We start from the raw sequence: 24,825 nt of genomic DNA, 5'->3' as shown, positions 1-24,825 counted from the left end.
CTTGTAATTTAGATTATCCTTTATGTTGTATTAAGTTATTCCACAAGAATTTATGTAGGTGTTACATCCTAGTGAGAGCCCTCTGAAAATATGATTCTTTAGAGCACAGTTTGGTTGATATCACATATAAGCAACAGATTGGTTTGCTTGGATAATGAATAACTTGGACATGCTCCTTCCTAGGTCACTAAGCACTTAGTGCAGTTTACATTCATTTTCAGTATTGTGGAATGGGGTCAACTTAGTATTTTTGATGCTACAAGTACAAGTTACGTGAAATGCTTTACGGTAATTGTAGCTGGGTATGTGTTGAGGATGTGTGTGAGTGAATTGAGAAGCTGTATGTACCTGATTTATCACAGAAACTGGGTATGGAGTGATGATAATAAGTATGAGATGTGAAATAATTGATGATGGAAATTTTTGCTTTATTACAGCTCCTCTTCCTGCAGTCTTGTTTATAGTTAAAACTTTTTAGTTTTGGGTGTACAAGGGAAGAGTGTGGCTTGCAGTTGGACATAATGCTTTTGATTCCCGACTTGCATAGACCGGAGTGAATAGAATGAAATGGCTGAGGACGTGGTTAAATGCAGACAGCGTGCAGAGATTTAAGAATTATGATGATAAAATTTCAAGAGATGGGACTCCACAAGTGTAAAACTCCCTCCCCATACAGTATAACTAGGTGATTTCACTCATATGCAAACCAAAGTGAAGGAAGGCCTCATGATGATTAATATCTTGTAGGAAATGAGCATTAGGGTTGTGTATGTGAGAACTTGGGAGTCTGACCCTGGCACACAATAGTCTCCAAGCTACCAATCATCCAATCAGCCTCTCCCACAGCGAGGTCTGATCCCTTCAGTATGACACTACAGGAAAAACAAAGAAATATTGAGTTTTGAGGAAGCCCATCAGGTTCACTCCAGAGCGTAAACTATATGTAGTATATTGTAACAGTGACGAAAGTTACTTCATGTAATTCATATTTGCATCCCAGTCATCTGTGTGCATGAGTTCCACCATCAGTTTTTATTGTGGTCAAGAAAGCTTATATTCTGTTCCTAAGGTTAGGGGCCAGACTCCACATTGTCTCGTCCTCTCCTCATGTTCATTCCTCGATGAAAGATTCACACCTAACCTTTCGTCCCCCGTTGTATCTACCCTCAGGCTGTTTGATGGGTGGAGGGTAAAGCTGGATAAAGAAAATGTCAGACGTCCCCAGATCACCTGCCAATCAGCATGTTACTTCGTGGATACGTAGTTTTGCGCTGGCTGAAGACGGGGTCCGGCTATCCGTGTTTGGTTACAGGATGTACGTGACTAACCTGTTAGGAGGTTAGACTTGATGTAAGGTGCCCTGGAAAATGTTTGTAGTTTAATGTAATCACCTTACGTATACGTTACGATGGTTTGGGAGGTCTTCTGCTCGCACAACTGGGTATGGGACCATGCCTTACCTTACGTATACCTTATGATAGTTTGGGAGGTCCTCTACCCACATAGCTGGATCTGAGACCTTACCTTACGTATACCTTACGATGGTTTGGGAGGTCTTCTACTACCCCCCCTCCCCCCCACGGCTATGTCTGAGACCAAGTTGTTTTTCGCTGTGTAATGCAGCCGGCCGTTCTCATCTTTGATAATTGCCATGAGTGAAATAAGTCTTTACAGAGTATGGTATAATGAAATAAGCTCCATGCGACTGTGTTAAAACGGTTTGGATTTTTTGTTGTATTCTCTATTTTTTTTTACCATTATTATTTTTTACCACCGTCCGTATAGTTATTAATCGATGAAAATATGTATTAATATTTTAGGTCAAATTAAGCAGCACATGATCATTACCAGTTGGTCTGTTGATTTTACGTCAACTCCTCTTCGAGACGAAAGGCACAATCAGTCCGGTTAGGTTCGACGAATATCGTATCGTGATCTTGGCGTAGCCCTGAAGCACTTGAACACATTGGTTCGACCCTCAAACACAACGTTGGGTGGTGTTTTACCTGAACATCAAAAGGTTTGGTCCGAGGTGTCGCTGTCGTGTTCAAGGGTCGTACAGTCATGCTCAAGGATCACACCGTCGTGTTCTAGGGGAGGTCAGTCGCTGAGCCAACGTTTGTATGATAAACTCGTAAGGGAGCTCCTTCCCCCCTAGCATGACTCACATCGTAATGGAACGTGGCAGTCTATACTTACATCTCTCATCTCTTTAAAAGGCTTCCTAAACGCCTTTCCTCTCTGTTTGAAAATAGATTCATCTTATTATATCTTATGTATATAGAATTATTGTACAAACTTTGGCCGTTGAGCGAAATTAACAAAAAAGGTATGACATTTCGACTACGCTTGTTGAGTGGCCCCAAACATCTGCGAACCCCTATCATGCGAGGCAGGGAAATATCCCTGGTTAAGCATGTGTGATATCTTTCTTCATTACAGTACTTTCTGCTTAGCTTCATTTCTAAACGTTCAGATTAAGTGCCATTGGTGCATAGATGTTTTGCAGTGATAAACCTACTCAGCATTGAGTGAGGCATTTCATTATAAGGAAGATATATTGTGTAAGTCACACGTTGTCGGAGTCTACGATATTATTTCACCATTGATTTGATAGTGTATTGCTTAATCTTTTAGAGAGTTATTTGGTGAAGTTGTTCGACTTTAGCGTGTTTATGCAGAATCAGGACATATATTCGATTTATGCTGAGTCAGGACATATATTCGAATGTTTATTTCAAGTGGTTAATTCGTAGTTGAAGCGACAGCGGTGCGGGATATTTCCCCACATCCGGGGCTCAGCACCTGATGCGGGGGGGAGTCAGTGCCCGCATGTCGCCTCCGTCATGGCGTCAGTTAGAACTCCGCGTTGTATACCACCGCCTGGTTGGCTCCCTCAGGGCCCTGACTTACCGCATCGTTCTCTTAATACGCTCACGGACAACCTCTCGGACTCGGACGACACGTTCTTCGTGCCTCGGCCGCTCCGTCGTGCGCGGCTGGGGTCTCGTATAACTGATGACGACTCGTCAGCAAACATGGTGCTGGTCACCACCGCGTCGCGCGACTGGGGCGACGAATTCTGCGATGTCAGCCTCGAAAATCCCGGTGACGCGAAGAGTGGCAGTGGTGATTGTTATGACCAGGGTGTCGGTTCTTGTGGAAAGAGCATAGTCAAAGAAAATTTGAAACACATCGCGTATAAGATTAAACCAGGCAGAAAACATGGTAATATTCGAGATGGTGGTGATCAGAATGTACAGACCGAACTTCCTCCTTTTGAAATATGCTGTGGCCACGAACAGGAAGGTCCAGGAAACAAAGACCAGAAGACGGGTTACAGGTGTACGGAGAGGGACTATACACCACCTGGATTTATGAAACTCAGGGGCAAGCAGACGTTGTCATACCAGGCGCCAATGACACCTCAGGAGGCACCGCACGGCTCGACGTCGCCTCCGTCAGGCTACTCCTCCTTCTCGCGGCTCATGCAAGCCGCTGACGACGCCACCTACGGCGATTCCGATACGGCCAACGGCGCTAGCGATAATAAAGACAACGGCGGCAAGTAAGTGGGACACTCAGGGACACTCATGATCTCATGTTCGGGGCAAACAATAGCACCATTTCACGAGGCGATATTGTGGCGTAATACCCTTGACCTATGATGGTTATCAGTACATGAAAGCAATTTCAGGAAATGTGTTGGAAGTCAGTTTGATTTACACGTATGTCGTAAGAATTGCTGACTGCAATAGTGAAATATATCAAACAGTAGATGAAGTCTATAACCTAGAGTCCTTGTAATCTCATGAACTATTTTTCTAGCATGTCTTTCCCAACCCCTCCGGACAAACAAATCAAAAAGAATAGTAGATAAACTCATAAAGTTTTCGTATAAAAAGTTGCAGCTTTAGGCCACATGTGATCCCACGTCCTGTGGTGTGCGATTTATCATTTTGAAAGCTGGGAACGTGCCATGCTTGACGCTAAATAGATCAGAGAGTGTGGCCGTCATTAAGGCGAAGGTCTGCGTAGGGCGAAGACTTGTCAGTTGGGCAACAAATTTACCTCTGGCGTGATGAATGCGTTCCCCCAACCTCCAAGATTAAGTCATGTTTACACTGTATACATACCCAAGCCAAAACTAGGTGTATCGCCCAATCCTTAGGGAAGGATGAGGGTTGGCGCGACCAAGAATCGAACTCACGTGGGACTCGACCCCCCCGGCGGCCGGCCCGTGCATGCATAATGGTCAGTAACGCCAACCGCTAACTACTTGATAACTGGTGAAATTATGCCTCATTATATCTGCAGTGTCACGGTGGGAATTTTGACGACGTTTATCTTACGCGCTAAAAGATGCCATTGAATGCAAAAGGTATTCGAAACTTTGTAATAATAGCTGGTGAAGACAGTGGACAGTGTCCGCTGGTAAGAAGCGGGTGTTACGTGGGTACGCTGGCTAATCGTTTTCCTTTGAGCATGTGGGAGCGACCAGCTGCTGCCTGGCTTGTGTTTTGGCTGTAAGCTGGGCGCGTAGTGATAGGCAACAGGTGGCTGTGTTCACGTGTAGCTAAACACACACACCCCTTACCGAACTGTGTGCTCCCTGTGACACTCATTTTGCTGTACAAAAGATTTAATCTGAAGAGTTACCCAGAATTTTTTTTAGAAATTATTAGCGTTTAATGTCCTCTCTTGAGGTTTAGGGTCACTGAGGACGGGAGACAGTAGAACTTATATTAAAACGGAGGAACTCGTACATCAGGACCATTTTTTACCTTGTTGGTTTGGCTGTCGTGACCTTTAATGTAACTGAACCTTAAAGGTCAGGTCAAGGATCAGGATGTCATACATACAAAGCGTACAGTCTTACTTAAGGGTCGCACCATCGTACTTCATTAACGGTCGTTACGTCGTAGCTAGGTCGGTCTTCGGTGACGTGAGGTGATCGTAGATGATGTTACAAGGCAAGTGTTTCATCGATAATTTTGCAAACAGGTGCTGAACTTTTATGATTACCATTCAAAAGGATGATTGTAAGGTGGAAGATCCTTGGATTCTGTAACAACCTCTCGTTAGCCATGTTGTGGTTGTGTGTGTGTGTGTACATTTTTTCTCTGGGTAAAGGACAACAATGACAGGTTATCCTCTGGTAGTCATTTGAACTTGTACAGACTGGAATGGTTATGTTTACTCGAGACACGGATTGCAACCACAACCTTCTCAAGTTGATACTTTTCAGTTACCAGCCTTACTGAATATTTTTTTTATGTGAATGTTTTACGATTGCATAGCGTCTCTGTTACATGCTCGTGATGAGCTTTGCGCTTTTGTCCAACCACCTGGCGACGTTTCGTTATAGTTATTGTTATGTACGTACAATCTCTCTCTCTCTCTCTCTCTCTCTCTCTCTCTCTCTCTCTCTCTCTCTCTCTCTCTCTCCTTCCACTGAGTCCTTTCCAGTATCTCCCGGGCTGGTTGCCTCCTCTTCCTGTGCCTGTCTATACTCAGCATGGGAGAGCGGATGTGTGTTGCCAACCAACCACCTGCATTTATCAGGCGTTACTCTTATCACAAAATCCTATCGCCACCATTCCCCCCGGCACCTGATAGCGATGAATGCTCACTCGCAGCTTGAGGCAGACGGGCCGTTATCAGCTGGGTATTGTGGTCGAGTTATCTACGTTTCTGGAAATGTCAGGGGCAGCGACAGGAGTATGTTTGGACGAGATGCATCGCGACGTATCGGCGGCACGATGTCCTTCAAGACGCTGTGTGTGTGTGTGTGTGTGTGTGTGTGTGTGTATTTTTATGGTTTGTTGTCCATCCGTTCATGTAGCATTGCTTCGTTGACTACGAATCACTCGCAGGCTCACAAGGGTTCGATTCCTGGACAGGGGCGGTCTGCTCATGGGCAATGTAGCTGTTCATCTTTTCCCTTTCAAGGCTGGTCGATATGTAGTTACCTGACTGAGCCTGACGTGTTGTCCAACGGAGGTAGAAGCATGTCTTAGTCACACTGGAGACCCACTTCCTTTCTACAGATACACTGGTATGAAGAGTAGATAGAGGGACGGAGCGAAGAACTAGACCAGTATGAAGGTCTGTGTCATGAGGAGGTATGTTGGGTGAGTCAGGTCGCAGACCACAGTGTGTCCCGCCTCGTGAGAGTAAGGTCATTGGAGAGGGACCCTACCGTGTCTGGCAAGGCGCCCATCTAGAGCCAGGAACCACGCAGTCTGCAGCTGGTGTAGGAACTCAGCAGGGATAAGGAGGTCACCATGCTGGAACTCTTTGGCTGATCCACTCTCACTCGTGGCGAATGAAAACCACGGCGATGACGCGGGACAAGAAGGGAAGGGAAGGGAAGGGTTCCTGATGGCCAACTCTGATATCATCCATTCCCTTACAGTCTTGAAGTCCCCAAGTTTGACCAGCGACTCATGACGAACAAGATCCGAAGGAAAACGTTGGGTTTGACGGTCCACCTGACCTACCAGACGGCAATGAGACTTCCTGACAGGAACAGACAGATCCGTTGCTCCCATCTGTCTTTTCAGAGAGAGAGAGAGAGAGAGAGAGAGAGAGAAGCACCGAGAGAACATAATGAGTGATGAGACCATGGTAAGGAGGCGAGGGTTGACGGATTGGTTTAGAACAAAGGTACTTCACGGCGACAGGACGGAAAAGCAGTTTTAACTTTTTCCTTAATACCTCGGGATTAATGATGGCAGTTTTACCACTGTGGAGCATAAAAGGTTGTCGGAGACGGAGGTGTTGGGTACATGTGAACTCAAGTGATGTTCCCGTTTTCTGTGTGATTTGGTTACTGCTGGATGTGGTTTTTTGGAGACGTTGCTTATATGGATATTGAGTATTTTTAGACTGAAATAAAACAAAATACGATATCATTCTAAAAGAGAATGAGAATTCCAGTGGTCATTGTGCTTATATTTCTTCACGGTAAAGTGAAGATTCTGCACACACACACACTCATATATATATATATATATATATATATATATATATATATATATATATATATATATATATATATATATATAACCCTGGGGATAGGGGATTAAGAATACTTCCCACGTATTCCCTGCGTGTCGTAGAAGGCGACTAAAAGGGGAGGGAGCGGGGGGCTGGAAATCCTCCCCTCTCGTTTTTTTTTCATTTTCCAAAAGGAGGAACAGAGGGGGGCCAGGTGAGGATATCCCACAAAGGCCCAGTCCTCTGTTCTTAACGCTACCTCGCTAACGCGGGAAATGGCGAATAGTTTAAAAGAAAGAAAATATATATCATAGGGTGGGGGAGGGGGCGAAAATTTTGGGAGCCTTGAAAAATGTGTGGAAGTCGAGAACATTATCCCGGAAAGCAAAAATGGGTATGTTTGAAGGAATAGTAGTTCCAACAATGTTGTATGGTTGCGAGGCGTGGGCTATGGATAGAGTTGTGCGTAGGAGGATGGATGTGCTGGAAATGAGATGTTTGAGGACAATGTGTGGTGTGAGGTGGTTTGATCGAGTAAGTAACGTAAGGGTAAGAGAGATGTGTGGAAATAAAAAGAGCGTGGTTGAGAGAGCAGAAGAGGGTGTTTTGAAGTGGTTTGGGCACATGGAGAGAATGAGTGAGGAAAGATTGACCAAGAGGATATATGTGTCGGAGGTGGAGGGAACGAGGAGAAGAGGGAGACCAAATTGGAGGTGGAAAGATGGAGTGAAAAGGATTTTGTGTGATCGGGGCCTGAACATGCAGGAGGGTGAAAGGAGGGCAAGGAATAGAGTGAATTGGAGCGATGTGGTATACAGGGGTTGACGTGCTGTCAGTGGATTGAATCAAGGCATGTGAAGCGTCTGGGGTAAACCATGGAAAGCTGTGTAGGTATGAATATTTGCGTGTGTGGACGTGTGTATGTACATGTGTATGGGGGGGGGGTTGGGCCATTTCTTTCGTCTGTTTCCTTGCGCTACCTCGCAAACGCGGGAGACAGCGACAAAGTATAAAAAAAAAAAAAAAAAAAAAAATATATATATATATATATATATATATATATATATATATATATATATATATTACTGGTAATAGATGCATGTCCTAGTACGATCTAGGTAGTGATACTGTATGTTGGAGAAGTAGTGATGGTGGGTGTTGGAGAGGGCTCCCCTTCCCACGCCACCAGCCACAGGTGTGGTGCAGGTGGGAATCACACACCACTACCACCACCACAGGACACACACACACACACACACACACGCACACGTCTCTTCACTTTACTCCGGCCACGGTAAAAGCAAAGACCTAAAACAATGATACCAACACAGAACTCAACGCGTGCGGCGTTATACCCCCTGGAGTCGGTTAGGAGAGAGATCTGGCTACACTGGTCAGATCTATTTAAACTGTCGTGTCCAGCTCCCTAGGTATATATATATATATATATATATATATATATATATATATATATATATATATATATATATATATGCCCATGCCTGAATTGTCTAACCTCTGGCTTTGAACTTTGACCTTTTGACCTCATGAAATAGCAGGGCTGAGTCGGTTCACGTTCCAAGTGTGACCTGGGCGGTACACTTGTATTATTGACCTGTCCTGGTGATAGACAGGTGTCACTCACTGAGACAGACCGGGGAATATTTTAGCCAAAGATTTTCACCCATGTGTATTACACATGATTACACACACGAGTTAACGAGACGCCGGAGGTAATTGTGTTATGTGTACATATCTACGTGTATGACTTGTATTTGAATATTGGCCTAATAGTTACTTCCATTGCCATCCAAGACGATTATATATGAATATTGTTTCGTATATTTTCGTGGTTTCCCGTGTTATAGTGGTAGCGCCCCAGGAAACGGACGAAGAATTGGTCTCAAACTGCAAGTTGTCAGCTTTCACATTTTCTCATTTTATTCTATTACTCCCCCGTTCTTATTCTATAAATCTGCGTCTTGACACACACACACACACACACACACACACACACACACACACACACACATACACATTCCTGCAGCTTATTTTTGGGGTAGAATTTTTGTTGGTTTCGAGGCCTTCTTTCATTCTGAGCCATCCCTTTTTTTACTCTACATTTACGTGGGGTTGAGTTCCATCAACCATGAATCAGACCAAGTTTGGGAGTGTGTCTAGGTTCCCTTGTAGGCTGATGCAGTTCTCATGACCCTTTTGTGTTGTCTTTCCTCATGGCATCGGCATCATGTACAAACCACAGTCAGGCACGAGTATTCCAACCCCTTGTGGTGTGAGTCATTGACCTTTGAGTCATTGACCTTGATGAGCGAGGTCATCGAGTGCCAGCTAGGATCGACCCTCCCCACTGACGTTGATGACCTCCTCATTACGTGGAAGGATCCTCTGATAGCGTCCTTCATCCTTTTCCACGTAGATAATCCTTCGTCCATAATAAGAGTCTAACTCCCCTCCCCTGTATTCCTGCTTGGAGATGTATCCATGGTATTCGCCAGCCTCGTATGCCCTAGTGTCAAACGCTTTCCGGCAGTCCAGACTTCTCTCTTTTTGTAGAAAGCGAAGTAAACTCTTAACTCTCTCTCTCTCTCTCTCTCTCTCTCTCTCTCTCTCTCTCTCTCTCTCTCTCTCTCTCTCGTATTCTGTGTGCGTAATCGTTCGAGGATCTGTGGGTCGACCGACCGCACGCTTTTGTGGATAACGTTAAATTACCATTCAGCCCACCGCGATTCAGGACCATATAGACAATTAAGAATTTATTACTCGGATATTTCTCATATAATCTTTTTCTGATTATGATTTATTTTTGTCGGATTGATTTCTTATCCGAACAATCGATTTATGATAGCGTGCAGTTCGGTCGTTACTGGTCTTAATATTGTACCGGAGGGCATCATTTCCTATCATGGTTGTAATATGGTTTTGGTCAGAATCATTTGGTGGAACATTGCATTTGTGGCCTTTCTTCGTCTGTTCCTGGCGCTACCTCGCTCACTCGAGGAAAATTCTCTCTCTCTCTCTCTCTCTCTCTCTCTCTCTCTCTCTCTCTCTCTCTCTAGGATACATAAATGACAAGAAAAGTGTAATTTAACGATAAAAATAGAAAGTGATTGAAGCGCCCCATGGCAGCCGTGGATACTTCCACCGGGGTCAAGCCTGATATGTGTGCTGGCTGACCCCGTGGTAAGATGACGTCACTGGTGGTGTTCACCTGAACACGTGAAAACTCGGCTCATGTACCTGTGTGTGTGTGTGTGTGTGTGTGTGTAATTGTTACTAGCCTGTATCGTATGATGTCGAAAAGCTGCTCGAGATATCAATATTGCCAAACCACTTCAAAATCTTGGAACGGTCAGTCCTGTGTGTGTGTGTGTGTGTGTGTCCCAGCTCTGTCTTGTATTCGATCACCCCTCACTCTTCTGTCTTCCATGGTTGACAGATTCATGGTGGCTGGACGAAGGTTGTCGACAAGCTATAGGGTCGTTTGCACATGAAGTTGCCTATGATTTCCTTCCCCAAATCAGACATAATCATGCTTTATTCCACTCTGTTCTTAATGGCCAAGTTATCAGATAGGTTCAGTCACCCTCACGTACTGGAGAAGAACTAAACTCCTTTTCTTTTTTCCCCCCCCTCACCGTTGGGGGTGTGTTGATCAGTATCGTTGTGAATGACCCTTAGAATGAATGATTCACTGACCTGATATGTCTTCTTGCCCTGGCAACAGATGGTGCAGCAGCAGCAGCAGCGGCGGCAGCAGCAGGCAACAACAGCGGAAGCAGTCCATGATGGACGGCCTCCTTATTTCCATCTACCGCCACCAGCGGCGCTGCAGCAGCGTTGGGGAGTCGGACACCCTGACGGAACACTCCACGACCTCCGACACGCCCTTAGCCGCTCGCTCGCACCCTTCCACCTCCTCCTCCAGGGTCGTCCACCGCAAGTCCAGGCTGCTGAACAAAGGTGTGTCATTACCTGTTACGTGGGAGTCTTGTAGGACGTGATGATGGTAGATGGCGCACGCGGCCTGTGTCTGTTTACATTCGTAATCTTCTTCAGGTTAGACGTTCGTTGAGCTGTCTTGACAGAAATCCCGCAAGATTACAATCGGGATTCAGGCCTCTCTCAGCAGGTCTATTATACCTCTCTCATCTCTTCCCTGTAAATGACACTCGTGGCTCCATCCGCGTAAGACTCGTATTTAGAAATCTTGTAAACCCTGTCCTGCGTTAAGCTAGATCAGTTACGGAGATTGGAGGCGTATAGCGGGTTTTGTAATATTCATCCCAGGGGGAGGACGTCTGTCCTGTAGGGAAGAAATATAGCTATAGTCTCGTCTTCATCTCCCCGCTTCCTTTAAGTAGCTATGATCTCGTCTCTGTCTCCCAGCTTCGTTTATTTATATAGTTATAATCTCGCCTTTATCTCCCCGCTTCCTTTGTTTAAGTGACTATGATCCCGGCTGGATCTCCCCGCTTCCTTTGTTTATGTAGGTAATACCTCAGTCTTCAAAGACTGTCCTATGATAATCACCGAATTCCATAGGTAAGACTTCATTTGGAGAGAGGATGATTATTATGCATAGCTTTGTCAGCCTCTCTCTCTCTCTCTCTCTCTCTCTCTCTCTCTCTCTCTCTCTCTCTCTCTCTCTCTCTTTCTCTCTCTCTCTCTCTCTTGTTGTGTAGCCGCTTTAAGTGGTGTAAGATCTCGGATACTTTATTACAAGATCATGCGGTTTTATTGTTCATTTGATCTGGGGTTAAGGAGGGAGGGGGGATAAAATGACATGGTAGGTTTTAAGTAAGACTAACCACTGGTTATATTGTTTACGTTTCTGTTGGAGGAAACTGTCTGGACAAGGATGGGTGGCTGGTCTTTTGTCATATCAATAAGCTGCTGGGTTAGGTGTCTCTCTTCATGCATCTTGTGTCCACGGTTTCCTCACCACGCTTTCCTTTTGTGTATATATAGTTTCTTTTGGCGTCCACGGTTTGGCCTGATGAGCTCTATTCGTGACTGCAGGCTGGGGGGCCCTCTTGCGGTATGCAGTGAATATATGGCATTTGGTAATACTTTCGTTAGTGGCTTTACACCCAAGAGGGAGCGAGTTCCTTTCATGCTTGTATAGTTCACACACAGTGGATAAGGCTATGCAGGTCTCCTGTGGAATCATTCACAAGGAAACCATTCCTGTATTGTCTACACAGTGCATGTCTGTGCATATGTTTACCAGATGCAAGGCCAGTTTTCCTCGTGTGGTCTCCTTTTCTTCCACAAGTACCTGTGTTCCTTAGGGCATGAATGTAGAAATGTACGAAAGATGTACGACTGTTTCCTGCAGTGCAGAATGAAGCGAGTCTTGTAGGAAGTATAGAGAGCTTGCTTTCTAAAAAGGATCAGGTGCTACGGGTTAGGGAACACACGAAGGTAAACTTCCAAAGCTTAACAACATTGTAGGGGAAGAAACAGGTCCACACAGAAGCTGCCATTCTAACCAAGGGTCGTACCGTCGTGCTCAAGGGTCGTACCGTCGTGCTCAAGGGTCGTACCGTCGTGCTCAAGGGTCGTACCGTCGTGCACGAGGGTCGTACCGTCGTGCTCAAGGGTCGTACCGTCGTACTCAAGGGTCGTACCGTCGTGCTCAAGGGGTCGTACCGTCGTGCTCAAGGGTCGCACCTTACTGCTCACCTAGATAAAAATATTTTATTTAGAACGAAAGCTACTTTCCAATGCAAATTACTTAAATAAAAAAGATTATAAAATTTATACTTTTACGTGTTTTAGTAACTGATTGAAGCAGATGTTTCAACCATCCTAACCTTTGGTTGAACAACTGTGTGCCATCATGTTTTGCTAAGAAAATCATTCCCCCCCACCCAACCCCACCCCACCCCTGCAGAATGATGCCTGGTGAAGTAAAGGCGAATTCATGACTGACATGATCTTTCTTCAAGGTGTTTGGGAGTGAGTGAGGCGTTTTGAGGGAAGGCAGGCGGATGGACATTTCATTTTGTATATAGAGGATTTTTCTCTTCTCTTTACTTTAGATGGATGAATTGAGAAGAAAGAATTACTTTTGACCTACTTAGAAATCCGCTATAATTTTTTGGTTTTAGTTCCTCTGAACTGTCTTGAAATTTTTGAAGAGTACATAAGAATTCACTAATTTTACTTAAGAGTCCGCTAAAAAACTACTTAAGCTTTTTGAAAGAGTCCTTTGAAATGATTGAAAAGTTAATTTGGAAATTACACAAGAATTCATTTTCTCCAGAAGAATTTCTTTGCTAGTTGACTACATTCCTCCAGGATAACATTGGTCGAACATGACGTAAAACGTTGGCTGTTTATTGAGAAATTGGCGTACGTGACAACGTGACCCGGAAATGACGGGCTGAGGGTAGCGCACTAGCAGGTGCCACGGTTAATAACAGGTTAATTACCGCAACATTGACTCTCCTCATTACGCTGATTAAAGGCGTTCTTTGAAGACGATCTAAGGTTAACTGTGCAATAACGAGACATGGCAGAAGTGTTGGCTAATTTCAGTTAGCGCAGCGTAGTAATGGATGAGTAACCTGAGGCGATCAATGTTGTCTTTCTAGTTTGTTATTATCATAATGATAATGATGATAATGAAGATAATGAGGGAAGAACGGGTGGTGCCACACTGACGATGGAATTGGTAACGACGACTCCCCCCCCCGGCATCATCAGTACTTTAAAAACCAATTACCAATTACGTCTCTCATTAGTGTGTGTGTGTTTTACTCAGCATGAGTCATGACCTGAACCCCTTTCTCGTAACTCAATAGGTGATGTGTATCACTGATGTACACTTACATGGCAGCTAATACCTTCTGTATTGGCATATCCAGTTATTTGGCACTTTCCATAGAGGCTACAATTGATTGATTTTGCCCCAGTAGACCTTTCTAGATCGTGAGGAGGTGATCGGTATCTGAGAGAGTCCATACTAACCGAATTTAGTAAGTCTCTACGTTTAGAAGTTTGTTGTTCCATTTTACTCTCCGGTGAGTTTTCGTGCTGAATGAATCAGCACGTTCTGATTAGGGCGGAATGTTGTGTTCTGAGTTTTCAGTGGCGCCAACACTGTTATCAGGGCATCGCCATAGCGGTAAGTTTACACTCAGGCAAGTGTTAATCTAGTATTAGGTAGACGTTGTTCTGTGAACCATGATGAATGCTACACGTTTTGGCACTGCATTAGCCGAAAGGTGAGTTGTATTGTAGCAACGTCGTTTTATGGAGATGCAAGTGTTATACAATAGGCAAGTGTCCTCATATACGTGACTTGTTCTGTAAGAGTAAATGGTATTATGTAACTATTTGCATCCAATCGAAAGGAAATTTGATTACGTGTGATAAGATATTTGTTTACAGCAGTATCTTGCATTTTTCACTACCTTTGAGCCGTAAAGTGGTATTAATACTTTTGATAATGGTTCTCATTGTTATTTAAGTGGATGATCTCAGGTTTTCGAGTACTTCGCATTTTTCACTACTTTTACCGTAATTATTTGGAAGTTTGACTACTTTCTCATTTTACTTCAGAGCTTCGAATTTTGATGCTTTTATTTGAGAACTTTGTTAAAGAAAATTTGTGAGTACTTTGTTATTTCTTTTTTTTTTTTTCCGTACGCCTCGTTACGTGCTGCTGCTGCTGGGAACGTGGCTGTCATGTTTGGACGGAGTTGGAGTTGTGGTGTCTGTCTCTCTCACCCTACATCGCTAAGCTTTCGCATTTTGCTTCCTCGCGTCTATCCTAACACATACCACCTGACCCTTGCCCTACACCGCTGAGCAGTGGAACTCTCTACCTTCTCATGTCTCACCTAACACCTACAACCCGATTTTTTTTTTATTATAGAAGTCAGGTTTACCACTTCCAAAACTCACAGGTAGATTTTCCCCTCTTCTTTCCTTACTTTCCTTACTTTTATTCCTCTTTTGCCGCTTTCTTAGTTCATCCAAGGCCTCCTCCTCCAGTGAGGCTTTTGTCCTGTGACCGGAACCTTCAGCCTGGGAAAAGCCCTTAGCAACCTGTGGCTGGCGGTGTCACCAGTCCATTAAGGACAAAATTAGGACGTGGAAGCCCCAGTTCCTTACCTGCTGGTGGGGAGGATGGGTCGTTGGGGCTGGGAATTTAGTAGACTTCGTGGAATAGCGATAAGCACGTTTCCCGTGGAGGTTCCCTCTATCCTGGAAGCTAACAGAGCCCCATCATACAGTGTCTTCTTGCGAAAGCAGACTGCAAAGGGTAGTTCGAAGAAGCTTGAGGTCTTCGTCGAGCAGCGGGTTGGCGTCCGGAGCGACAGACTAGGCTTGCGGGACGTGGGTGAGAGCCGCTCAGATGGGTACATTGTGTTAAGTCTTTTCAAGTTCCACTCCTAAGTTGAGAGAGAAGTGGACACATTTCCGTGGATGGTGTTGCTGCGACATGTTCTCCCTATTTTAAAGTGAGATCTTAATGGTGTAAAGTGATGGACAAAGGAGTGAAAAAAAACAGGTTACTTTAATGTGAGTGAAGAGGTTGGATGGCATTGTTATAATTATCGGACACACGAATGGCAGTAGTCGTGCTTGCAATGCCATTAATGCGTGTACGCGACCCGTCGAAGGCATAATATGCCAATGTTATTGGGCGCAGTCCCACGGGCGAATTTATGAACACACATCGTGACTAGTACAGAGTTCATATGACCACATCTGTGCAGGTGTTTAGAGAGGCACAGGTGTTCGTAAGGGCTTACGTAAAGTCTGGTGTTGGCCTCCATCAGGAAGGAACAGGTGTCCCCCCACCTCCACCTCCGGTCGGTGTAGGTGCTAACGACCTCAGATTTCGGTCTACGGCAACAACACTCACACTCTCCTACTGAACTCGTCTTTTGTTGTTCACTGGAGTGACACGCGACGCTCAACTCTTAAAAGGGGGGGGTCTTTTGCTGCTGTTACAACGCCAGGGTGAGCGGTACTCACGACATATGGCTCGGTGTGTGTGTGTGTGTGGGGTGAGTTGCTGCTGGAGTATAGAGACATGAGGCGTGGTGTGTGTGTGTGTGTGTGTGTGTGTGTGGGTGAGTTGCTGCTGGGGTATAGGGACATCAGACGAGAGAGATTAAGAGAGGATTGTCTCATTCCCAGGAGGACTGACTATAAGGGAGGGAGACCCAGTGAGTCTTAACTTCTATGTCGTCTTTTGTTGTGTATAATACAAACGCCTTTCCTCTGTTTGGTTCTGGTTTGCTTTGCTATGTTGAGTTACTCTCACTTTTTTTTTATATACCAACTTGGCTTTTTCCCTTTGCCTCTCTCGCTTTCGATGTTTATATGATGATGATGATGATGATGCTGTAGCAATGATGGTGATGATGATGATGATGATGATGATGCTGTAGCAATGATGGTGATGATGATGTTGTAGCAGTGATGATGATGATGGTGGTAGTGATGTTTTTCATCATTCCGAATTGCGTTTCCCACCTTAGCGTGGTAGCGTCAGGGTCAGACGAACGATAGTCACATGCGCACGTCCACTCGCGTAGGTTGTTATACGTAACTTACTGTAACCAGAGCCCACTATGCTCGACCTAGCCTCTTCCCTACACACACACACACACACACACACACACACACAGGCTGGGTACCTGGGTAAGGCTAGGGTGTGTTGGTGTTTCTACACACATGGGAGTAAAGAAATGGTACATGTATACAAGGCTAAGAGAAATGGCAGCACCAGTGTAAGGTTCCTCCCCTCGTAACACATGAATAATGATCACTGAAGTATAGAGAGCTATTTCATATAGAGTATAAATATATTTATTTTTTTTTACTTTACTTTTACACTTTACTGAGGAGTACATGGAATGGAAAGAAAGACATTAAATACGCTATGTGATTCTTCAGTTTGATAAATTGGACAGGAGCTGAGGAGACGAGTGTATGTGTGATTCCAGAGTCCGTTTTGTGTGCCTGATGCACCTCATGAAACCTGGGAATGAATTTCAGGAAGCTACCTTCCTGAACTACATAGATAGATAGATACATAGATAGATAGATAAATCGATGGATATTTTTAATTCTCTATTTCAGAATACGACAGTAGATAAGGAGGCACTTGTCACCTGTGGAGTGACGTACTAGTATCCTGTGTTATTATCTCAGGGTTGAGTTTCCGGTTGATATGATCGCCTGCTTCTCGTCCCTCGGTCATTACCAGACGTTAATGCGTAGTTGAGTTTCTATTGAAGCCACGGAAGAACAGACTTGCCTATTAACTTCCAATTCCAGACTTCAGAGGGACGTCCAGTTCATCATCCCATTGGAACGTGTCGTGTCAGAAACGTAAACTTTGTTTCTCCACATATATTTTTTTTTTCTAGGTTTGTTATTGATGATTCTTTCACGTCGTGTTGATGGTAACGTCTGCAGGTCTTGTGTGCAGTCGTGTCCACAAGAGGATTCTGCAAGTTTAGCTTACAGCTGAACCTGAGAGGTTTCTGTAGAGTACAGAGACGGAACTGATAGCTGAGAAGTACGTCTGAATTATGTATTTGAGAATGTGATGTTTTACGAACATGGGGTAACGACCAGGTACAAGGTTTCCATGAATTTATTATCTTTACGAACTCGCACCGTAAAGATGAGCTTTCATCTTTAGCCAGTTAGCATTTAGTTTCTAGATTATTGTATGTTTAACGTAGATGAGAGTTTTCGGGAGGGAAATATATTTCTAATTGTATGCTTTTAACGGTTATATGATTCAGGATTTAACTTGAAGACGTTCATGTCTTGTGGTGGTTGGTGGTTTAAAAAAGAATATGAGTTACCCCTTACCTCATACATAACCGCCTCACACACCCCCACCTGCTTCGTCTCCAGTCACTCCCTCACGACACGCCTCAGCCTCCCCTTATCACAGCCTTCCTCTCCAATATATTCCAAAGACTCTACTCCCATTTAGCGCCAGAACCCCCTTCTTCCCACAGACACGAACCAGTTACTTCTAATAACACACACACACACACACACACACACACACACACACATACACACACACACTGTATATATATATATATATATATATATATATATATATATATATATATATATATATATATATATATAGGGAGCGGGGGGCTGGAAATCCTCCCCTCTCATTTTTTTATTTTAATTTTCCAAAAGAAGGAACAGAGAAGGGGGCCAGGTGAGGGTATTCCCTCAAAGGCCCAGTCCTCTGTTCTTAACGCTACCTCGCTATCGCGGGAAATGGCGAATAATATGAAAAAAAAAAAAATATATATATATATATATATATATATTATATTCCTATGAGTCCACGGGGAAAATGAAACACGATAAGTTCCCAGGTGCACTTTCGTGTAATAATCACATCATCAGGGGAGACACAAGAGAGAAATATAAGTCAGTTGATATACATCGAAGAGACGAAGCTAGGATGCCATTTGGTAAACACACACGTACAAAGTGCTTATATATCTATCTATCTATCTATCTAGCTATCTATCTATCTATCTATATATCTATATATATATATATATATATATATATATATATATATATATATATATATATTGTGTGTGTGTGTGTGTGTGTGCAGTAAGGGAATTGATTTCACACCCACAACCATCAATACTGTCTAACCCACCAAAACTTGTCACTTGAGATAAAGTCGCTTGTTCTGTTAGAATTGGCAAAACAAAGACTTTAAATTGCGTCAGTAATACACATCAGATTTAAGATTAAGAGCCAATATTTTGTCGTAATTTATTTCTATATATATTATATACACTTTTTGTCACTACTGCGTGAAATGCCATGGGAAACCGATGAAAAAATTGCAGGAAACAATTATTGTTGCAGCATTGACGTATGTTACTCCTGCTGAATTCCCGTTTTCTGTAGAATCAATAGGCCTGCGCAGGCGTTGACATGGTCCGGGCGTCGGGGGTGGGTAAAGCATTCTCTTATTTACTCGTCATTTTTATTGGCTATATTCTGGATCAGAGGTTGTGGTTTATATACCTGTGTTTGGGAAGATGGTTCAGAGAGGCTGTTGTGAATTAGTAAACCAAAGAAATAGGTCTCGGCTTAGGCCTCGAGATGGTCAGTAACAAAGGTTATATAGTAAATAACACGTCTTTTGCTGCACTCGCCCGGTCCATTCAGAAGATGAGAGAGAGAGAGAGAGAGAGAGAGAGAGAGAGAGAGAGAGAGAGAGAGAGAGAGAGAGAGAGAGAGAGAGAGAGAGAGAGACCTTTCCGCTCTCTCTCTCTCTCTCTCTCTCTCTCTCTCTCTCTCTCTCTCTCTCTCTCTCTCTCTCTCTTTTAATTTTCTTCTCCAAGTGTAACTTCATACTGGAGGGGGGGGTCTGTGTAATGCGTTCTTACATCACTTCATCCCAGGTCTCGTGTAGTGGGTGGGAGGTGAGTGCGGGGGAGGATAGAAAATGTGGATTTTTGTGGGCTCTGCTTTGCTGGGGAAGGAACCGTTAGGGACAGATGGTTGCTATAAAGTTTCCCAAATGATTGATATGGGTTTTAAAAGTTTTATAACGAACTGATCTGAGATTTATAGCCATTATTATGACAGCGTGTGTCATAATGTGGGCAGTAAATATCTGATCCCACCCCCCTCGTGCACGAAGGTACGATCCTTGAGCAAGGGGGAGAGAGATCTCGATCTCCCACAACCTCAGCGTTCAAGCTACGTAGTTTGGGCTTTAGTCGAATCCCTCCAGACGGTAGCCACGACGCAGAGTGGGTGGGTTCGGTCGGCACCCAGTCTACTCTGAGATGAAGGAAACTGTTTCGAGGAGAGGGTATTCCGTATGGCAGAAAGCTCACACCAACGTTTTCTAAGCGATTTTTTTTTTTTGTCTCTCTCAACAGAACGATTCTGCTTCAACAAGCTTGATTTTTTATCTCAAGGCAGATGTAATGATCATAAAAGTATTATATGTTGACGAAACCGAAGCGCTTCGAACGGTAGCAAGTCCATGCTAGTGAAGCGAAAGTGGTTTGTAAATCATTTGAGTTCATTTTCTCGAAGCAGCTTTGCTCCATTTGTCTCGACATCCATGTAACAAATCATACTTACGCTGGACTGCAGAAAATTCTTGTTAGTGGCCTGACAGTACTCTAAAGAAACATCAATTTAGTGGTGTTGTTAAGAAAAAGAATTTACAGCATTACACAGTACTTTAGATGGCTCGAACACTGCTTCAAACACAGTTCATTCATGGCGATTGAAAAGTAGTTTCGCACACATGCATATGTTGACAGTTGGATTTGCAGTTAGGAAAATCAGTGTCTACTTTGTATGTTTGAAGCATGGTAAACTTTTTTTTTTTAAGTTAATGACCCCTTAGCTGTTAATAGTCATTAATTACAACAAGACGCATTGTAATTGACTTTGCTAATGGTTGTTGATTGTATGTTTTGCCTTCATAAAGGCCTGTGAATTGCTAGGGTCGGTAAGGTTCGTCATCGTCAAGTTATAACCATTGATCGAAAAATCTTTTGACACCTTCGTCAGGTGCTGACAATAATGATTGATATGAATACCGGATATATGGAGCACTTAGCGTAAGCTGACCCTGGATATAAGGATGACTTGATAGGACAAAAGACCGGAATTAAGGACCACCTGATATAACAAGCACCGGATTGAAGGATCACTTGGTATAACGAACACTGGGTAGAAGGACCACGGGATATAACGGATACCGGATATGAGGATATGGGGTTTGACTCCTCACAGAGGTAGGGACAACAGTTTTAGTGTTGGCTTTGGCTTACCACACGCCAGGGGTGCTGAGGGAAGACTCAGGCGTGCCACACAGGTGTTGACATCACCAGCAACACTTGGAAGACCTCAGCATCTCCAATGATGTCAGGAACTCAAGGGTTCCCTCCCCCCCCTTTTTTTTATTCCATGCACTTCGTTCTCTCTCTTTCAGTTTGACTCCTACCCCTAAGTACGTACTGGTTCTCGACTCCCGCTATCACTGAATCATTATTTCCCAGTCTTCCCACACTCTCCAGAGTCTTAATTCTTGGCTTCTCTTCCCGTTCCCCATCTCCAAGCCTGGCTACACCCTACCAGTCCCCCGGGGGTAGAGAAGGTCCTAAGTGGTAGGCAGGCATGTCGGCTTCCTCCCGCCACAAAGGTTCAGCCGTTCCTCCCCTGTAGATCGCCTGACGGGAGACCCACTCCGAGCACTATGATTAGCCTTGCCCTCCGCTGGTCAGCGCCCGGCGCAGCACAGGTTGGGAGAGGTGGAGGCCTAAGCTCCCGGAAGGCTTCCAGGGTCGTCCACAGCAGAGGGATTCCCTACTCAGCGATTCCGCTGGCATATCCTTCCCTTCTCCTGACGTACAAGTAGCGTGGAAGAGGATGACACCAGTTTTAACGCTGGTTCCTGAGGCCCCGTACAGACAGTCAGACAGTCAGTCAGCCAACCCAGCAACTCGTACAGATACACAATCAGCCAACCCAGCAACTCGTGTAACTTAATAGAATTTACGAAGGAAATGGAATTCATCTTGAGGATACGCGACTCTTCACGAAGAAAAAAAAGATGAGATCCTCCGTGAACGATGTCTTAAAACAGCACCAGAGTTGGGCTGGCAGAATGTTCCATCTTGGACGATGTGTACCGGTGGGAGTGCCTTGTGTTCTCCAGCCGTTCCCTTTCGCATGGTAAAAGGTTTAGTTTTAGCGGTAGAGCTTCGCCAGCAGAATGTTCTAGACTCTGATCGATGGCAGGTATGACCTTGGTAAATAGCAGAGAGATAGATAGATGGTAGGTTCTGCAGTAGATAGATATAGCAGATAGAAGTACCAATTTTGAGTGTGTGTGATATCTAGTGGCACATCTTACAGAAGTGACTTTCAGCATAAGATAAACCACAGATTTACACCAGCGGGGTTTTCAAGTAAATTTTCTACTGGTTTAAGTTATGTGTAAACAACATCATCTCTCAGCCATAGCCTTGTTTATTCATTGAAATGCCATGTGTTATGAGTTACTGTCAACTGATGTAGATTAAGTACCAGGTAACTTTGGATGGTATCACTTTAGTAAAGTGATATTGGCTTAAAAGCCATTTTTATGCTAGTTTTTCGATGTTGCTTTGAATGGTTAAAGCGAGTAAAGGACTTTAAAGGTTAGGACAAGGCTTCGTATCCCGGTACAAATGTGGGAACTCATTAGACAGAGGCAGTCTACCTCCCTCACTCTGGTTCAGAGATAAGTGTCAGTTGGACTTCATAGACTAGACCATGTTTTGTTTTTCTCCTTTCACAACATCGTCAGTGGAGGAGGATTGTATTTGTAGCGTGTGTGTGTGTGTGTGTGTGTGTGTGTGTGTGTGTGTGTGTGTCGTATCGTCCTACTGAGATTCGAACCGCGGTCCTCATCGCTCGCACTATCGTGCTTAAAGTTCGTATCCATCATGCTCAAGGCTGACGCAGTCTTGCTCGCTCCAAGGTCGCTCTCTCTCTCTCTCTCTCTCTCTCTCTCTCTCTCTCTCTCTCTCTCTCTCTCTCTCTCTCTTGCTCACCGAACGAACGCCTCACCTAAGCACCTGAGGATATATATACTCCTGGGCCACAGGAGGACCTAAAAGGCATCACAGAAGAGGCGAACACCTGTTGCTTCTACAGGATGTGGAACGTCATTGTTACGAGATAACATGGTGAACGCCTGCGTCGAGAAATGGCTTTCCCAGATGACAGCCCCGAACCCATTGGTGAAATAACTGTTACGTCAGCTTCGTGTAACTCACCGTCACGCTGGTGACGGTTGTTAAGTACCTTAGTAACATCTTCCGTCACGCTGTCGTAACACATGCACAGGTCGCACACTTTTTTGCAAAGCACCTTTTTTTTTCTTCTCTTTGTCAAAGGCTTAAAGATGAGGTTGAGTCATCTCGTTGTTATGACTATAATACTTCGTATTTTTATGTTATTGTAAATAGTATGTGGGTTTAGTACATGTTTATGTGGTGACGGAATTCCCAGGATTACTAATGAGTTTATCAGGACTGATGAATATATATGGTGTGTGTGTGTGTGTGTGTGTGTGTGTGTGTGTGTGTGTGTGTGTGTGTGTAGCGAGCGGCTTTCAGCTCAAATGAATAGAACAGATACGGTTGTCACCCTGCTGGACTACTGCTTAATGCGAGTCCATTAACTTGATTGTTTCCCCTAACGTGTGTGTGTGTGTGTGTGTGTGTGTGTGTGTGTGTGTGTGTGTGTGTATGTGTGTGTGTATATATATATATATATATATATATATATATATATATATATATATATATATATATATATATATATATATACTCTAGTGTGTATGTCACCTTCAGGCACAGTCTTCGGTCAGGGTACTTGACACGCGTAGCACAAGGGAGATCGTAAATGCCTCCCACACTGTCTGGCACAGGACCCTCATGTCGCCTTGATTAAGATCTACAACAATGGATGGGACATCTTCCTTCGATCTCCTGAGCACCAACATAACCCAGCCTCTTTCTAATCCCCGGCCCGTCGTGCCCCCGCGCCGCCCGCTCCCACAACGCAATTCTAACTTCCAATTGGGGCGATGCGGATCAAGAGTTTGCGACTGCCTCTCTCTCGCTGCACCTCTCTCTCTCTCTCCCACAGTAACACTGTCTCCCCCGCCGTGGGTGGAGATATACCTTCCTTCATTTGGACTTTACATCTGACCTTTATTCACTCGGAGTCGGCTGGAATGGAATGGTCATAAGGTTAAGCTCTCTGCTTTACATATCAAAGAAATGGGCTGACCTATCTTGTCCCGTTGAGACAACCCCTTTCTTTTTTTCTTTAAGCCATCAGTCGAAAAATGATGTGTCCTAAAAGACTTTTATAATTCCGCTTTTCCACGTCAGTTTCAGCCAGGTAAGCGCCCTACATCTGTCTCTCCTGCTGGTAAAGCCATATTCTCCGACTCTCTGTTTTCCAGCCATTTAAATCTAGATGACTCGTAGCGTTCGTATTCTTTCAGATTGACCTCACGCTCGCCTTTATGTGTCCCTTCCTGTAGTGTTTTTGTTGTCGTTGGCTACAGAGAACACTTGTTTGGAAAAGACAAGTAAAGCGGAGAGACACAAGCACAGGGTGCTCTACCTCCTGGTGTCACAAGGTGAGAGTAAATCCGACCTTGTGCTCGTGTTTGCTCATCTCTTTCACTCGTTGTACAGACTGCTGGCTCCCTGATGAGTGACACCAGGGTCTCTCTTACATCTGCCTCCGCTTACTCATCTTTCCCCTCACCTTTTGCATTTTCTCCTGGACTCGTAATAATGTGTCTATTCCTCGTCATCGTTCTCACAGCTTTAATTCTTCTTCTTCTTCTTCTTCTTCTTCTTCTTCTTCTTCCTTTGTCGACCTGTCTGTCTCAGCATCTCCGGTCTGTCTCCTTGTCTCTCTCTGTCCCTGATGTTTGGTCGTCCTCCTCCTCCTCCTCTGACCAGTCCTCCTCCTCCTCCTGGCCATGTGGACAGTACCTGTCCACCAGGTACAGTAGTAGACAGAAAGGAAGTCCAGACTCGTGGGCAGCATTCGCTGTTTCCCTTTAGTTCAGCAGGTGTTCAAATTGCGCGTCATGAACGTGACGTGGACTTTGAACACCGCGTGCTGGAAAAAAAAAGTCACTGTTGTAATCCACATCTGAAAAAGCTAAAAGACTGCTGTCCACAGTTATGTAATTGTAGATTATGAATTGTATTTATTTATTTA

General features: G+C 44.3%; 1 protein-coding gene across 1 annotated transcript; it reads left to right on the top strand.

Annotated features, from left to right (window-relative positions):
* Positions 1-2,833: 2,833 nt before the first annotated feature.
* LOC139753917 (uncharacterized) lies at positions 2,834-12,385 on the top strand. The gene is made up of 3 exons (XM_071670875.1): positions 2,834-3,568; positions 10,748-10,983; positions 12,228-12,385. Exons 1-3 carry the CDS (start codon positions 2,847-2,849, stop codon positions 12,383-12,385), a joined length of 1,116 nt encoding a protein of 371 aa, XP_071526976.1. The 5' UTR covers positions 2,834-2,846.
* Positions 12,386-24,825: the final 12,440 nt, after the last annotated feature.

This window comes from Panulirus ornatus, chromosome 16 (genome assembly GCF_036320965.1).
Source record: "Panulirus ornatus isolate Po-2019 chromosome 16, ASM3632096v1, whole genome shotgun sequence".
NCBI classification, from domain to species: Eukaryota; Metazoa; Arthropoda; class Malacostraca; order Decapoda; family Palinuridae; genus Panulirus; species Panulirus ornatus.
This window is presented reverse-complemented; position numbering and strand designations above follow the sequence as displayed.